We start from the raw sequence: 18,274 nt of genomic DNA, 5'->3' as shown, positions 1-18,274 counted from the left end.
CTGAGTTGCAAAGGGCCTCCCAAAGTAGCTGAGGCTATCCTCAAACCGCGATGCTCCGGTCTTAGCCTCTCAATCACTGGGATTACAAGCGTGTGGCGCCACGCCCAGCAGCAGGTGATACGTTTAACTTCTCTCTTTCTCCACCTTTGCTTTCAGAAAGCGGGAGGAAGAAAACAAGCGAAAAGAGGCAGAACAGCAGAAAGGACGGCTGAGCCCAGATTCCCGCACACCCCACGCTCTTCCCTGTCGGCCGGGCCCCCCAGACGAGCCCAGCTGGCAGAGTGGGGGCCCCAGCAAGCAGCCTCCTGTGCGGCGCGTGGCCCAGGACCCAGATCCGAGGTACAGCAGCGGGTCCCCGGGAGAAGCTCCAAACATAGCCCCCCAGCAGCAGCAACGGAGTTCCTCTGACCTGCAGGAAGCGGAAGCCAGAAAACCAAAGGGTGGGTGTGGAAACTATCTTGATGCCAAACCATGGGGGTGGGGGAGGGAGGGAGGAGAGAGAGAGAGAGAGAGAGAGAGAGAGTGTGTGTGTGTGTGTGTGTGTGTGTGTGTGTGTGTGTGTGTGTGTGTGTGTGTTACTGGAGATTGAGCCCAGGGGACGTTCTACCCCTGAGGTACACCCCCAGCCATATTTTATTTCTTCTGTTTTGAAACGGGATCTCACTAAATTACCCCACGATGTCCTGGAACCTGTGATCGCCCTGTCTCAGCCTCCCAACTCCTGCGCTGTGCCAGCTCTGCGGGTGCTTTTGACCATTTATGTTCAAGGCAGTTATTAAAATTGTTAGTGTTCAAGCCTGCCATTTTATCGTTTGTTTTCTCTTTGTTTTCTGTGGTTCTCAGCCCCTGGTTTCTCTTTTCTTGCCTCTTTGTGGGTCACTAGAACACTTTTAGGATTCCATTTTGACTGATTTATAGTGTTGTGAGTTTTTCTCCTGCTGTAGTTTTCATAATGGTGGCTCTGGGTATTACAGTGTCGTTTTCCACTGAGTGGAATGTAGCTTCCATTTAGGCAGCTTTACCTTCCCCACCTGTAGATATCATTGCCTGGGGATCTGGTGGAGTTATACTCTTTATTTCAATCAGCAAATCCAGAGGAAACCAGTCACAAGCTTCTAAGAGTTCTGTCCCTGGAGAGTCACACACAACACAGTTAATTCCTTCAGCAATGAATTGTAACTACTAGGTAGACAATCTTGTGTCTGACTGAAAAGTTTGCCTAAGGTAAGCCCAAGGTTCCAAGCACACTGAGTCATCCTTTTAGGTTAAGGAGTGGTGGGGAAACCTCCCAAAATCTAAGTGCAAATATCAACATAGTTAAAAAGGCAAAAATGTCTTAGGATTATTTGTAAATAGTTCTGAACTTGTGGGCCCTCAGAAAAGTTCTCTGGGATCTCATGTTTACTTAATACAGGATTTGGACAATTCAGTCTCTCTCTCTCTCTCTCTCTCTCTCTCTCTCTCTCTCTCTCTCTTCTGGACCTCAATTTCCTTCCTGTGAAATTTATATACTCTCTTCCCTTCAAGGTAATTATAGATCAAAATAAAATAATGTGGAGTACTTATTATAGCCCATGACCCGTAACAGGTATTTCGTTAACAACTGTTATTTAGCTGCACTGATAATCTAGCCCAAAACTTCTTTCTATATAAAAGTATACATAAATGACCATAAATACTCTTGAACCTAATGCCATAATCTATCTGCAGTGACGGTGTCAACTGTGGAATCCCTAAGGAGAGTGTGGTGTTTTGTTACATATTCATTCACTTAGATGTTCAACCTGCATTAATTAAGACTTCATGATGTGACCACCATGTTGAATTTTTTTGAGTTCTTAGCTGAGGGCCTTTTTGGATCACATTCTCTCCACCCTCGTGTTATGGTTTGGGAATAAGTGTTACCACTTGGAGGAACTGTCCCCGGAGAGCTCTATTGGCTCCTGGAGACAATTCCCAGAACACCGCAGGTTCTTGTCCAGACTAAGGAGAAATATGCAGTAGTCCCCACTCTTGCTGAAGATTTAAATGAGTTTATTACAAAGATGGATTTTTACAGAGATAGAAATAAATACAGTTACAGCCCTATACTATCGCAAAATGATGTAGGGGGTGACCCGAACCGAAGTCACCGAACTACAAAACACAAAACATCTTTTATAGATATGACGTCCTCCATCTTGCTCTACTATTTACTCCTACGACATAGGTGAAGTCCACCCCCTTCATTTCCCACCTGTTGGTCCTAGGTTTCTTTGTTTAAACCCGAATGATTCAAAGGTCAAAGGCCATGTGGTATCTGCTCTCCTTTTGTGAAGGTCAATGCCCTCCTCCTATCCTCTTGGGGAAAATGCAAACCGGTCTTTAGAATGTGGAACTCCCTACGGACTTGCTAATTACTTTTAGCTAGGGTAATTTGCATTATAACAGATGCCTGATTCCCTTTTCCTCCACAAACTAATTTCCCCCCCAAATCTTTCTAGGCTGTCCCCAGTACTGTTCCCAGTACCTCAGTGTGGATATGGATACAAAATGGCTCTTGTCTTTCAAATCTCAGGGTGAATGCTCCTTCAGCCGTTTTCCTGAGCTGTGCTTTCATACTTCTCCTATACTTCCCATTATAAAGATCATCACCTTTTATTGTTATTATTGGTTTGTCTATTTTTCTTTTCTTTTTTTTTTTTTTTGCGGGTCTGGAGATGGAACCCAGGGGCATTTGGCCTCCGGGCTACACCCCCTGCCCTATTTTTTATTCTTTATTTTGAAACTGGGTCTCACTGAGTTGCAGAGGGCCTCACTAAGTAGCTGAGGCTGTCCGCAAACCGCGATCCTCCAGGTCTCAGCCTTCCAAATGCTGGGATTACAAGCGTGCGCCACCACGCCCGGCTGGTTTGTCTATTTTTCCACCAAACCACAAAATCTGTAAAAGCAAGGCTGTTTCAGTTACCTCCTGCTGTGTAACACACCACACTGAAACTAAGTGGCTCTTAGCAAGAATTTATCATTTCCCACGGTTCTGTGCTTTGGTTGGGCAGTTCCTCTACCGGTTCCACCTGGCCTCAGTCCCGTGGAGAGTCAGTTACATTGTGTGAGCCAAGATGACTGACTTAAATGTCTGGCAGCTGACACTGCTCTGAGCTGGGATTCCTTGACTCTGTGTTACGTGGCTTACCGCCTTCCGGTAGGCTGGACTGCATAGTGACCTTAGGTAGCCTTCTCAGAAATCAAGGTGGTAGCTAAAGGCCTCTTGAGAAACAGGCTCTAGAATATGCAGGCCGGATTCAATTTAGATTCAATTTAGCAAAGCAAACATGAGACCATCCCAGATGAAACAATGTGGAGAAATAGACCCCGCCTTTGTGTACACTGGGATGGAAGGAGTTCTTTACCATCAATCTATCACAGTTCCTTTATGGTCCTAGATTATTCACATGCCTCCTAGAACCAAAATATTTTTACCCTTATCTCAGGACTCCCAAATCAGCCCAATTATCATCTCAAGCTTGAAGTCCAGATGTGGTCAGGTTCCCCAGGTAAGCATCTTCCAATTCAGATAGGAGTCAACCAGAAGTACACATTGCCAGTGCCCCAGACCTCCAGCAAGCAATGATGAGACGGCAGCAGAATAACCACAGTAGACACGCCTGGTCCAGACAGAGGTGGGACGGGAGGCTCACGGCAACCACCGAAGCCAGCGGATCACGTACTTCCAGACCTCTTCTGAACACTGAAATGATGGACTCCTCCTTAGATAGGGTCATTCTTTACTCCTCTGTGGCTATTGTATTGTCGGGTTTGGCTGATGGCTCTGCTCCTGAGAAGTTCTTCCTTTTCCATAAGAAATGGTCTATCTAGGTTTGCAGCTGAGTAGCTTTCTCAGGCTGCTTCCTGCTTATAAGGAATTTACAGAAGCTTCTTTTTGTTTGAACTGTCTCGACATTTCAGTGATAATATTATCTCAAAAACTTTGTGAGTTTCCTGTGAAAGGGTCATTCCATGTTCCAAAAATGACATCCATAATTATTTTTCAAACAGATTTCTCTTTTTTCGTTCGAGTGGCTTAAACTTCTGTAGGAAAATGCCCTTGAGATTCTTAGAAATTCTTCTGTCTGGGAGGACATACTATGCACTGCCCTGAATACTTTTGAGAACTTAATAAAGGGTTGCACAGCTATACTCTTGATTTGATCTTTATCCTGAGGCCATATCTCATTATGAGACTGGCTGGCAGGAAAAAATAAAATAAAACATGTTAAACCGTTTTCTTTTCTAGTCCAGCATATCCTGAATCTTTCTCTTTCCTCAAATTCTGCTTGTAAACCAGGAAGTTCATTCTTTATTTCTTGCTTCCCACATCTTGTCATCTGTAGCTTAAAAAACAGTTGATATTTTCTTGAAGATTCTACCAGGACATTTCCTGAGCCGCAGCTACACGTTCACTAGGTAAATCTTCTATTTATACGTTACTGCGGGCGACCGTGCTGCTGGGCATCCTGCCGCTGACTGGCAAGTTCTCCTGTCCCACACTCCCATAGCGGCTTCTTGTCTGCTTTTTGTCTATCCCTTGGTTGCCTTCCCCACTTCGGCTCACCAACCAGTCCAAAGTCACACCAGAGGTTTCATTAGGATAGCACCTCTCTTTTTTAGGTATTGGTTCTATGTTGGTTATCTCTTGTGGCATAACAAATTACTCCTGAAAACAAGTAGTCTATCGGGGCAATGACTTATTGCTTCTTAAAGTTCTGTGAGTTAGCTGAGCAGGTCCTCTGCTGGGTCACCTGGGCTCGCTCATGTTGACCGGTCTGGGAAGTTCAAGATGGCCCCTCATGATCACTTCCCAGACCGGTCAACATGAGCGAGCCCAGGTGACCCAGCAGAGGACCTTGAGCCGGGCGTGGTGGCGCATGCTTGTAATCCCAGCATTCGGGAGGCTGAGACCGGATCGCGGGTCTCGGACAGCCTCAGCTACTTAGGCCCTCTGCAACACAGTGAGACCCGGTTTCAAAATAAAGAATAAAAAATAGGGCAGGGGGTGTAGCTCGGAGGTAGAATGCCCCTGGGTTCCATCCCCATACCTGCAAAAAAAAAAAAAAAAAAAAGATGGCCCCTCCACCCACCCACCTGGCAGTTGGTGCTGGCAGAGGGCTGAGGTGCCTCAGTTCTCTGGGCTAAGGCCTTACATTCTCCAGAGCTTAGACCAGCTCTTCATATTGTTTTCAGAGCAGGGCTCTGAGGGAAAGGAGAAGCTGCGAGACCTCTTGACGCCTAGCCTCCAGGACTGTCACCTCCCTTCTACCACATTCTGTTGATGGGAGCAGATCACAAACACCAGCCCACATTCAAGGGACTGAAGAAATAGACAGTATGTGCCAAAATTAGATCACAAAGGTGTGCCCGTATCAGGACAGGAAGTCTTCGGCCATTAAACATCTCTCACAAGAGGCAACATTTCGCCGGGTGTGGTGGCGCACGCTTGTAATCCCCGCACTTGGGAGGCGGAGACAGGAGGATCGCGCAGCTTAGGAGACCCTGTTTCAAATAAAAATGTAAAAATAGGTCTGGGAGTGTAGCCCGGAGGTAGCAGGGCTTCCAGGAACCCCAGTATCACCAAAAAAAAACAAAAAAAAAACAAAAAAAAACAAAACAAAGTGGCAACATTTCTTTCGCTTTGTATTTCTGGCTTCTCATGGGGTATCTGGCATGTGAGAAATAAATACTTGTTAAATGTATTGTTGGATGGTACTAGCGAGGAGCTACAGATTCAGAGACGAAAGGCAGGTCATTAAACATAAGATGTAAGGTATTCAAGATAATTATTTGGTATGCTCATAATTTTTCTTTTCAGTACTAGGAATTGAACCCAGGGGCATTCTACCTATGAGCTACACCCTCAGCTCAATTTTTTATTTTATTTTATTTTTGAGGGTCTGGAACCCAGGGGCATTTGACCCTCGAGCTACACCCCCTGCCGTATTTTTAATTCTTTTTTTTTTTTTTTTTTGTGGTACTGGGGTTCCTGGAAGCCCTTCTACCTCCGGGCCACACTCCCAGACCTATTTTTACATTTTTATTTTTATTTGGAAACAGGGTCTCCTAAGCCAGGGCACGCCGCTGGTTCGAACCTGCGCGATCCTCCTGTCTCTGCCTCCCAAGTGCGGGTATTACAAGCCTGCGCCACCACACCCGGCCTTTAATTCTTTATTTTATTTAATTTATTTATTTATTTATTTGGTGGTACTGGGGTTCCTGGAAGCCCTTCTACCTCCGGGCTACACTCCCAGACCTATTTTTGCATTTTTATTTGGAAACAGGGTCTCCTAAGCCAGCGCGCGGGGCTAGCTTCGAACCTGCGCGATCCGACTGTCTCAGCCTCCCAAGCGCTGGGATTATAAGTGTGTGCCACCACGCCTGACTTGCTCATGATTCCTTTAACACAGTCCTTTGTGGTAAAAAAATTCTGCTCAATTCATTAATTCACTTTTGTACGTATTCACTGAACAGATATGCTTTTGAGGCCATACTTTGTGCCAGCTATACTAAATTACCAGCTAAGGCTAAAGACCACACAATCAATTTCTTTCCTACAACAGTGAGCTCAACATTCGTTACACGGAGTTTACTCTCAAGCCCAAGAATTCACTAAGTCACCCTGAACTTCAAACAGATGATAGTAATTCCTCTAATCCAGTGTTCTAGAGAGCAGAGAGAGGGAGCACAGTAATTTTAGATGTCTTGCGATGACACGGAAATGGTGGTTCATGTTAACCTCATAAACTCCTTGGGATAGTTACACTACATGGCCATCCAGATCAACCAGGATCTGTCTTTCTTACATGAAGTTTGGATTAACACTTAAGTATAGTTATTTAATAGCTGAGCATGGTAGTGCATGCCTTTAATTTCAGTCCTTGGGAGGCTGAGAAAGGAAGATTATAGACTGGAGGTCAGCCTCAGCAGATTAGCAAGACCAAGAAAAAGAAAGTAAGGATGAGGGTCTAGCTTGTAGGTAGAATGTCCATGAGTTCAATTACCAGTACCCCCCTCCCCAGAAGGAAGAATAGTTAAAGTCTGTTTCTGAAAAACACAGTATCTAGATAATCTGTGTTCTCTCTCTCTCTCTCTCTCTCTCTCTCTCTCTCTCTCTCTCTCTCTGTTGTTTTATCTTCCCATGTGCTTGTATACTTTTTGATTAAGTGTTTAACATTAAATATAAAAACTTATAGAAGCCAGGTGTGGTGGCATACACTTGTAATCCCAGCATTAGGGAGGCTGAGATAGGAGGATCGCAGTTCGTGGCTAGCCTCAGCTATTTAATGAGGCCCTGTTTCAAAGTAAAGAAAAAAATAGGGTTGGAGGTATAGCTCAGAGGTAGAATACCTCTGGGTTCCATCCCCAATACTGCAAAAAACAAACAAAAAAAAAACTTATAGAAATACTTTGAGGCCTAGGATGATGTTAATTTCTCCAAGACAGGATTTGCATGGGCCTCTGGCAGGTCGGAAAACTAGCAATCCCAAATCACTCTAATCCCCTTCCCAGATCTTAGATGACTCAAAGCTGGACTTCAGTGCCTGCAAGGGCCAATCCACTACTGGTTCACCAGGATCAGAAGAGCGCTTCTTAGCAGGTTCTGGTCTGCAGGTTTCAACTCCCAGACCTTGGGCTGTGTAACCCCAGAGGCCTTGCTCCACAATCTGGCTACCAGGATCTCTTGACTCCGTTCTTTTAGCTTTTGGCTCCTCTATGGCTTCCTGTAGATTGTAGCATTCTGTTCAACATTTTTGTTGTTCTCAGTGGAGAGCATGCCTTCATTATGGAAGCAAAAGTTCCTTTATTGCCTTTTTATATTGAGACCAAGTTTTTTTTATTTTATGTGTTACATTTATTTCTTTTTAAAATATATCCTAAAAGTATATATATATTCTCCCAGTTTTTTTTTTGTTTTTTTTTGTTTTTTTTTTTGTGGTACTGGGGTTCCTGGAAGCCCTTCTGCCTCCGGACTATACTCCCACAGGCTACACTCCCAGACCTATTTTTTAACTTTATGTGGAAACAGGGTCTCTTAAGCCAGCGAGGCTGGCTCCGAACCAGCGCAATCCTCCTGTCCCTGCCTCCCAAGCGCGGGGATTACAAGCATGCGCCACCATGCCTGGCAGCTCCCTTTTTTTTTTTTTTTTTTTTTTTTGAGGGTATGAGAATGGAACCCAGAGGCATTTGACCTCCAAGCTACACCCCCTGCCCCATTTTTTATTCTTTATTTTGAAACAGGGTCTCACTAAGTTGCGGACGGCCTCACTAAGTAGCTGAGGCTGTCCGCGAACCGCGATCCTCCAGTCTCAGCCTCCCAAATGCTGGGATTACAAGCATGTGCCACCATGCCTGCCTCCATATTTTTAAGTGTGTGTGTGTGTGTGTGTGTGTGTGTGTGTGTGTGTGGTGTGGTATGTGAGATACTGGGGATTATCTCCAATCTATACTCCCGGCCCTTACATTTTTATTTTGAAACAGGGTCTTGCTAAGTTTCTGAGGCTGTCCTTAAACCTGTGGTCCTCTTGCTCACCCTCCCAAGTACTGGGATTACAGACACATACCACCATACATGGCTTTGTGTACTTAGTTTAGTGCGTGTGTACTAAAGTTTTGGGGGATCTAATCTTGCTATGTGCCCACTAATTGCTTATGGTAGATTGTGTCCTTGTACATTTTATAATTTTGGATAATGAAGTCATTTTCAGAGGACCTGTGTTAACAGCATGCCACACTAAAGCAATATTGTGTTTGCTTCTATGAGGAATTCTAGTATATCACCATCCTGAGACTTGTTTTTATGTAAATGTCTCCTGTGGATTAAGAACGAATAAATAAATACCAAATCCATATAAGGTCCAGGACTTTCATCTCAGATTCTCAGGGGAGATTGTACTGATCCAGAGTCTAGGCGGACACGAATCTCCTTGTCCTCTCCAGGGTTGGCAAACAGACTTTTGAACTAGATTATCGTTGCCCAAAGGCAAATCCTTTCCAGCGCCCTGGTTCGGGCAGGTCCTCGATCTCATTAACATCCCTCCTGCAAGGCCTCGTTTTCTCTTAGCCGGATGGTAGTTAAGACACAGTGAGATTCAAGAGGAGACCATCTGTGCCCACTCCACCAGTCCTGCCTGCTTGACAGTGGCCACTTGGCCCACACACCAGGTGCTCTCATTGTGTTTTCTCTTTGTTTCAGCCTCCTGAGACTTCCCTTGTTTTCTGAGGGCATGGCGGTGCTTTCAGAAGGATGGTCACTGAGCCGGGCGTGGTGGCGCATGCTTGTAATCCCAGCATTCGGGAGGCTGAGACCGGAGAATCGCGGTTCAGGGACAGCCTCAGCTGCTTAGTGAGGCCCTCTGCAACTCAGTGAAACCCGGTTCCAAAATAAAGAATAAAAAATAGGGCAGGGGGTGTAGCCCGGAGGCCAAATGCCCCTAGGTTCCATCCCCAGACCCGCAATAAAAAAAAAAAAAAAAAGGATGGTCACTATAGTCAGTCAGCAGTTCTCAGAACTGGCAGAGTAAAGGCTTTCTGGTTATCTTGTCTATTGTACTGCCAGGAAGAGAATTGAACTGGCTTTTCTTAGTCATAACTGCCACTGGTGATGCTTTATGGCAGGTCTGAATATTTTATGTGAACAAGTGAACCAAATTGCCATACTATGCAAGTTTGGGCAATTAATATTCTCCCCCCCCCCCTTTTTTTGTCTCCCCAAGAAACATCCAGGGAACATTCCAGTGGTTGCTCTGCCTGTGTCCACACCAGCCCCAGTGAAGGCAGCAATGGAGACCAGCGTTTGGGAGTCTCCCCTGTTGAGTCCAGAGGCAAGGCAGTTGGTGAGCAGCGGTGTGAGAAGGGGAGAGGCCCGTGGATGCGCCCCTCCTCCATCAAGGCTGCCGAGCCCCCTGAGAGAGGAGAGGTCCCCCGCCGAGCAGCCACAAGCCCTCCACAGAAGGACGGCCCCCGGAAGCCCCACAGGCGGCCTGACGCAACACCCAAGGCCAGAAGTGTCCCCCAGAAGAGACGCACCCAAGAGCTCAGAGAGAGGTGCTCTCCAGCTGGGTCTAGCCGGCCTGGCAGTGCCAGGGGGGAGGTGGCCCATGCCAGGCAGAATCCTCTTCACCATCGCACACCAAAAAACAAAGTGACACCGGACAAGCCCCCTGCAGGGGTCCACTCAGATGTGCCACAGGGCACAGAGGAGATGAGGCCCAGAGCCAGGAAGCTGGGGACAGCTGCCCTGTCCCAGGACGTTCCGGTGCCTCAGGACACTGACCCAGCACCTGGTCTCCTCTCTGCACAGAACGTGAACATTGACCTTCTCCCCGTAGAGCTCCGACTGCAGATAATCCAGAGAGAAAGAAGTCGGAAAGAGCTGTTCCGCAGGAAGAACAAGGCCGCGGCTGTCATCCAGCGGGCCTGGAGGAGGTGAGACGTGGGGCTGCGGTCTCCTGGTTCTGTGGTTGTTCCCCGCACTCCTACCAGGCCACTTCCTGAGCTCGTCAAGAGTTCCCCAGTGAGTCCAAGCAGTAGCATGACAAGGCCAGCGTCACAGAGCCTGCCCGTGAAATTCACTTGCACATTCAGTAAATGACACTGTACAAGGTATACGGAAGATGTTTCTGCCCAGAAAGATAGGAAGGTGCTCAGGGTAGCAGGGTGTGAAGGGAAAAGTCGTGGTCGGGAATCACAAAGCTTCAGTGTGCGGTGCAGCCCTCAAGTGCTACCTGACTTCCTTGGGCCCCCTGACCCTCAGTTCCTCTTCTGCAAAGCAGGATCTAACAGTTGCCGCACCTGTCCTATTTACAGCAGGCTGCTGGAATGAAATTATGTGTACTTTGTATACTCAAGCTCTAAGCACTGCACACATATGTTATTTTGTATTTTTTCTTTTTATGTTTTTACTACCCAGAAATTAGTCACAATCTAAATTCCTACAGCAAGGCCTGGATATAGTGGATTGAGTGTCTGAAATTTACTATGTAACCCTAGCCATGTATCTACCATGCTCAAAATGGGTTAGGCACTGGGAGCTGGGGCAGAAGCTGTCGTAAAAGACTAGGAGAATATCCCAGTACGACAGAGACGGACACCTCTCTGGAGAACTGCACTAAGTCTAGACTAGGCCTTCCAGCGAGAGCTGGGGCTCTCGATGATTGGTGGGAGTTCTGTGGCCTCCATCTCTGGGGAAAGGGAGATTGATGGGAATGAGAAAGAGAATTGGTGAACGCCTGGGTGGCCAGGTATCACGTCCTCAGAGGAAGAAAGAGGCCGAGGGACCATTAATGATGGCAGAGAGAAAAGCCCAAGATAGGTTCTTAGGAGTTCAGAGGGCGGCCTCTGGGAAGTTCACCCTAAAGGCTGCCTACCCTGGAGCCAGGTGATCTGGTGTGTTTGCATAGCCTTTGAACAACGTGCCCTCCTCTCTCTCTCTCTCTCTCTCTCTCTCTCTCTCTCTCTCTCTCTCTCTCTCTCATACACACACACACACACACACACACACACACACACACACACACACACACACGAGTGCTTAGCTACATCGGGAGGCCATCATGACAAGGATCAGTAGTCCCGATTTTCCAGACAAGCAAATGGCTTGAAGGAAGCGAGTTGTCTTTGTGCTACAGACCAGTGCTGCCTCCCAGGCTGATTCACAGACAAGTACCTCTCATGAGTTTTCACAGTGGTCAAAATACACACACACACACACACACACACACACACACACACACACACGGGTGATCCTGGAGGGTGATGCTGTTATTACTACCAGTAGTTAGTATTTATTGACCACTGGTGCTGGGCTCTGTTCAAAGCAGTTTTCTAGGAGTCAGGCATGGTGGCATATACCTGTAATCCCAGTCCTTGGGAGGTTGAGGCAGGAGGATCACAGGTTTGACCAGCCTCAGCAATTTAGCAAGACACTCAGCAGCTTAGCAAGACTTTCAAAAAAATTTAAAAAATAGGGCTGGGGTATAGCTCGGAGGTCAAGTGCCCCTGGGTTTGATCTCTAGCCCTCATCTTCCCCGCAGTAGTTTTATAGGTATTAGTTAATCCTCACAAAAGCCATCTGCTACTGTCCCCATTCCACAGGCGTGGAAACTGAGGCACAAAGAGTTGATCGGCAGCATGGGGCCGGTAGGTGCCGACGCCAACTTTGAGCCCCATCTCCCTCTGAAGTCACGTTCGGGGTGGCCACTGCTCCCTCTCCCCAGCAAGTTATGCCAGCGCATACACTGGCTGCCGCCCAGAGGAACTCTCTGTTAAGTATCTTGGCTGAAACCTGGGATCTAAACAAGTCAGCGAGGTTTACCTTGTCAGGCCCACAGCTGCTCCCTCACTGAAATGTCTCCCCTGCAGACCGCCTGTTCTGGACTCCTTTGAAGAGGCAGCGACTGATAGGTCCTGTCAGCAAGTGTCCAGAGTAGCAAATGAGCCTTCTGTCCTTCCCCAAGAACAGTGGGCTCACAGTCCCCTGCACCCACCTGGGAAGGCAATTACCCTGCCCCCTCTGGCTGTGCCATTGTGGGCTTCTGAGGCCTGGGACATGATGCCCCAAGGGCCTCTGAGTGCTACACCTGCTGGAACGCCACACCTGGTGATGGTAGAGCCAGTCATCGACTCAATTAAATGTTAACTATCTTCCCCATTCCAACTACTGGAGTCAAAGTGCTGTCCAGAAACTGCATCTCATAGGAAACCCAAGGAGCAGAGAGGAATGGGGTAGGGGACAGGGCTCAGCACTTAAGTGCTCAGTACATGCAAGCCGTCTTGGTAGAGACAGGATGAGGATAGAGAAGAGAAGCTAGAAGACAGGCAGGGATGAGGAGCACAGGGAACCCCGGGACTCAAGAAATCAGTCTTAAAATCAAGTGTGAAGGGTCACAGGTCCAAAGGCGTCTCTGCACTGCAGCAAGACTCTCAGCAACCGAGCAAGACCCTGTTTCAAAACAACAAAAGTATAAAGGCTCGGGGTTATATCTCAAAGGCAGAGTGTCCGTGGGATTCACTCTCTAGTACCTGCAAGTAAATAATAATAAAAATTGAAACCAGAAACTGGACTGGGAAGCTGCTGTGTAAACACCTCGTTTTCTGCCACAGTGTGTGGAAGCCGCCTTCCTGTGAGCTCTCTCTAGCATGTGCTGAGTAAGGAAAGGCTTGACTAGAGTCCTGAGCACAGGGCTGAAAGGGACTATGGGCAGGTATGGCTCCCCACAAACCAGGAGCGTGTGTTCTGGGGATGGGAGAATGACCGTGGCGTTCCCTGGACACTCTGTGTTGGTGACCGTGGTTGGCGGGGGTGGTGGAGCTGTGCCCCCAGAAGTTGACACTCCCAAAGCGTCAGCCAGAGCCTGGGCTTCCTAGCAAGCTCTGCCCTCCAGGCGTGCGGCATCTGACCCCATCACCCAAGCCTTTCCTTACGGCTGGCATTTTAGAAAGGCAGCAGTGTTCAGTTGAGGATGCCATGGTTTGTCACTCTCCAGGAAAAGACAGGAATCCTGTAGGTTGCCTGGAATCCGTCCTTGAGTAAGATGGAAGGAAAGGGCCAGAACAAGCCAGTTTTCAGACCTAGGAAGATTATTTCCATCAGTCCTGGGGCCTGCTGCAGGAGACGGGCCAGTAGTGAGTACAGCTACAGATAGTGGATGCGGATGCAGCTCTCCTTTGGAGGCTTCAAGGCAGTCATGTTCAGTAAGTGTGGGAGTGTGTGTAGAGTAGAAACCATCACAGGAACCCTAGATGCATCACCCTGCTCCAAGTTTCACTCCCCAGAATGATCGCAGTGAAATTTTTACCTTTGCCAGCTGTGCACGTGCACTCACTCGCACGCATGTGTCTATCTCTTTACTGGGGATGGAATCCAGAGACATTCTACCTCTAAGATATACTCACAGCCCTCCATACATTTTCTTGTTTTAAAATAGGGTCCTGTCAGGTTGCTGAGAATTTCACTAAATTCCTAACGCTGGTCTCAAACCTGCAGTCTTCCTATCTCAGCCTCCCAAGTGCTGGGATCACAGATGCGCGCCACTCATCTTAAACTCCTCTGTGGGTATCCACGGTGTATGGGAAGCCGCAGTCCTGCACAGCGCCTGGCCGTGGGTCTGAATGTTGGTTTCTCCCGGCTCTAGCTGAGTCGCTGTAAGTCGACTTACCCAGGCTTTCTGACCGCCTGAGGTCCACCTCACGGGGACTTATCACAGGGGAGTCCCTGGAGTACGGCAGGCCTTCGGCACATGTTGGCTCCTTCCCTCAAGTACACGGTGCGTCAACCACATTACGTTACTCTTTCCCATGAACACCCACGTCTCTGCTGCTCATGTGGATCCTGCTTGCCAGAGTGCCCCCCTCTGCTGGGCAAGTGCCTTATTCTTTAAAACAACCCAGTAAATAGCAGCCTTGGGAAACCTCCCACACCATCACCACGGGTCAGTCCCACTTGTTCCCACACCAGGCTCTCCTGCTTCTCACACGGTACTCGGTGGCTTCCACTGCAGCTGGTCTCATCTGATTGGATTCTGGCTCAGGAATAGTTCATGATGGGAAAAGACAGGACTCAACATTCGGCATGATGCCTCTGAAATGAGGAATGGACCTCCTAGGAGCTCAGCAAATATCCCCCAAATATTCCCTATAGCTTCTAGGAGCCTGAGGCTTTGGTGTTCTCAGTACTGTGATCTTAATGCCTCTCTCCTCTTCTCTGGCCCACTAGCTACCGGCTCCGGAAGAACCTGTCCCAGCTCCTACACAGGATGCAGCCCGGAGCTGGACGCACGTGGAGCCAAGAGTGTGTGGCACTGCTTCTCCAGGTTTGGAGGAAGGAAGTGGAGTTAAAATTCCCAAAGACCGCGGCGGCAGCAAGCAGGGCACCCAAGGCCCCCTCCAAGGGCGTCGCAGGCACAAAGCCCACCAGGCACTCGGTGCTCAAGCAAATATATGGTAAACGTTCTTCCTGGTACTTTCTAGTTCAGTCACCCCAGACAGTGCCTCATCAGAATGCACAACTGGAATTAATTACATGGGCAAACCTTCAGATTTAAAAAACAAACTTTCTTATTCTAAGCATCGAATTCTCAGCATAGCATTTGGTGCCTTTTTCCAGCTGAGGGTCAGAACTGGTTTCATGAGGCATTCTACCATCTCAGCCGGCTCTCCATAGGCTCCACGGCTGAAAGCCTCGCCATCTGGACGCTCCAGGCCTGCGTGGGTGCCCCTTCCTTGTATTGCCACTCTGGACAACTCTAGACCTTTTCCTTCCTTCACACTGGCCTTTCCTTGTGCTCAGGTGGACCAGGCTTGTTCATCTGTGGGAATGCTTGACGTCTATCCACTTCAGTAAATACTTGTTCAACAGCAACATGAATTGTAAACTCAGACTCAGCTCTGCAAAGAGCTCATCCAGATAAACTCATTGGAGATCAAATCAGCACAGCTCCCCCACAGAAAAGTGGATTCCAGGCATCTTTAGATCAGGTAGCAAAATCTCAGGACTCTGCCCTGGACCTATGTGGAACAGGCCGAGCCTCCTTAATTCAAGTCAGTACTCAAGAAGTTTCAACCTCTGGAACATTTCAGATTTGGAAATTGGGGGGTAGAGATGCTCATCCTATAAAGATTATGCAAATACCCCAAATCTGAAAATCTCCAAAATCTGAGACACTTTTGTTCTCATATTTCAGATAAGGGGCAACCTGTATTTCCATGCCATAACTAATTTTTATTGGTAGACACCCTCAAACTCAAGTCCTTGCCTCAGTAAAGCATTCAAGCTAAGCATGGTGGCACATTCCTGCAATCCCAGTACTTTGAAGGCTGAGACAGAATCACAGATTTGAGGATAGCCTCACAGTAAGCAGCAAGACTAGCAAGACCCATTTTCAAAATAAAAATGAAATATGGCTGGGAGTATATATAGCTTGAAGGTAGGATGCCCCTGAATTCAGTCACCAGTACCACAAAAAATAAGGCATTCAGAACTGGGTCAGGCTACAACTTTCAGTAGTCAGAGATGATTGTTGTTGGTTGATTTCAGGTTGTTCTCTTGAAGGGAAAGCACATCATTCCACAAGACCTTCAAAAGCCCCTCCGGTACTGCAGCTCAACTCCGGTAAGGCAGCCACTGTACCAGCAAACTCGTGGGGAGAGAACCTAAGAGTTTTCCTTTACAGTTTCATTCCCAAATATAGGGGCCATTACAGAGATAGCCAGTTTTCCAATAACCATTCAATTGTGCATGTTCATTTGATTACTTTCATTGGATTACTGCAGTCAACACCTGTCTCCATAAGAGGCAAGTTATTTTCACAACTAAAAGCTATTAACATTAACTTCGGTAGAAACAAGTGGCCACTATCATTGATTAGTTTTATGTACTTGTTTACACAAAGAGATGAAAATCCTGTACTTCTTCATAGAGTGGGAATCCTCGTCCCATTTTGGTGTCACAGTAAGATCCCCCCCCCCAACATCTCCTTACCAAAGGGGAAGAACGCCATGAACACAACACCCACAGCGCATTCTGCTCATGCTGGCAACAGCACATGCTCACTCAGCTCAGGCAGCATCCTTGCAGTGCAAGGTGAGTTTTACAGAGGGCCTTCCTTCAGGCTGGCATTAACAGTGGATGATAAGTTCAGTGCTGTCAGCAGCTAATGCCAGGTCCAGTGCAGCTCGCAGATGCTATGGCAACACACAGCCCCGCCCCGCCCCCACAGCCATCCCTCAGGGGCACAGTGCAGCTGGGAGGGTGAACACTGACTGTCAGCATGAACTTTAGCATTCATTTAGTTTTTGATAGGGGAACCTGGAGGTGGGGGGCAGTAATTACTGCCAAGTCTTTAATAAGAGTTGGGTAACTCACGTAACACAGGCAGGCTGATGAGGGAAATGGTGCATGGGCTAGTTAAAAATGTCCACGGGAATTCACAAGTCCCACAGTTCTATGTAAAAAGACCTTCCTTATACTTCACTGACAAGTATTTTAAAAATAACTGCCAGAGGACTGTCATTTAGACAAATATTAGTATACATTAATCAGTGATTTCACTGTCTTAAAAGAGAATCCAGTACTATGAGAAAACCCTTAAACATGAAGGTGTTTAGTGCTTTTAATAAAGCTGAGCATGGTGCTGCTGCCTGTAACACCAGTACTTGGGAGGCTGAGACAGAAGAATTGCATGTTTGGGGCCAATGTGTGGTAACTTAGCGAGACCCTACCTCAAAATAAAAAGGGCTAGTGGTGCAGCTCAGAAGTAAAACCCTTGTGGGTCTAATCCCTAGTACTACCAAACCCTTTCTGACAGATTCCTTGATACCGCCATTCCGCTGGTGGTGTGGTGTTCAGCTATGGTCGCCATTCAGAGGACTTGGCCCCAGCCTATTGGCCTTCACAGGCAAACATAGAAACTATTGAATAAGAATCCCTAATACCACCAAAATAATCCAGAAACAAACTAGTAAGTCATTCTAGTAAGTCATTCTGCTTCTAGAATAAACTGACCCATTATCTTACTTGGCTCCAAACCTAATCTCTTTTCCTTATCACAGGTCAACCATTCCCTTCAGTGTTAAAATAACCTGAATATCTATCTGCTTTTTGTTTTTAACAGTGAGCAATTTGCAGTGTATACACCTCCTTGAGAACAGTGGAAGATCAAAGAACTTTTCTTATAACCTGCAATCAGCTACTCAATCAAAAAACAAACCAAAGCTTTAACTGCCTGAGGAGAAAGACTCGAACAGCTAGTGCGGAGTTCTGATTCTCTGTGGATTGACTTTTACTTCTTGGGATAACTTTAATATTCATGCCTAAAGCCTTATTACTCTAAGTGTGGTAACAATTGAAATGTCTGGATGTTTCCTCTGCTCCCAGGATAGAATGTGCAGGAGCAGACGCCTGGCTGTGCCTTCACCTCAGCAGAGCTGGAAACGAGGGCTGACTAACAATAGAGTAAGAACAACACAAGAACGTGAGCACCACAGTGGCTGCCGGGCTGGGGTTTCTGAGAGCCAGCAGGGCAGGCCAGGTGCTGTGGTGTAAGTGGGGCTGTTAGGTAGGGAGTGAGGTAGAGACCTAACCCCCAGCAGCCACCTCACCTCGCCGCTTCCCTGGAACGTACGCTAACAAACGTCCTGACAGATACATCCGCACCGTTACTCCAGCATTATCAGTCTTAAGTTTTATTCAGATCAAGACCCAGTGTTTGCATTTAGAAACTGTGAGATGATAGTTGAAGTACATTCT

The 18,274-nt window shown here is 47.3% G+C and overlaps 1 protein-coding gene across 1 annotated transcript in view; it reads left to right on the top strand.

The window, feature by feature from the left end:
- Nucleotides 1-17,746, top strand: part of INVS (inversin) — a gene marked incomplete at its 3' end in the record, with an annotated part of 146,942 nt that extends 129,196 nt beyond the window's left edge. Inside the window, exons 12-16 of the mRNA XM_080709373.1 lie at nucleotides 157-440; nucleotides 9,744-10,455; nucleotides 14,744-14,970; nucleotides 16,064-16,138; nucleotides 17,640-17,746. Coding sequence (XP_080565499.1) covers nucleotides 157-440; nucleotides 9,744-10,455; nucleotides 14,744-14,970; nucleotides 16,064-16,138; nucleotides 17,640-17,746 — 1,405 coding nt within the window. The remainder of the gene's footprint in view (nucleotides 1-156; nucleotides 441-9,743; nucleotides 10,456-14,743; nucleotides 14,971-16,063; nucleotides 16,139-17,639) is intronic.
- Nucleotides 17,747-18,274: the final 528 nt, after the last annotated feature.

Source organism: Muscardinus avellanarius (assembly GCF_963383645.1).
Source record: "Muscardinus avellanarius genome assembly, chromosome: 13".
Taxonomy (NCBI): Eukaryota; Metazoa; Chordata; class Mammalia; order Rodentia; family Gliridae; genus Muscardinus; species Muscardinus avellanarius.
The sequence above is the reverse complement of the archived record's forward strand: the minus strand, read 5'-3'. Positions and strand labels throughout refer to the sequence as shown.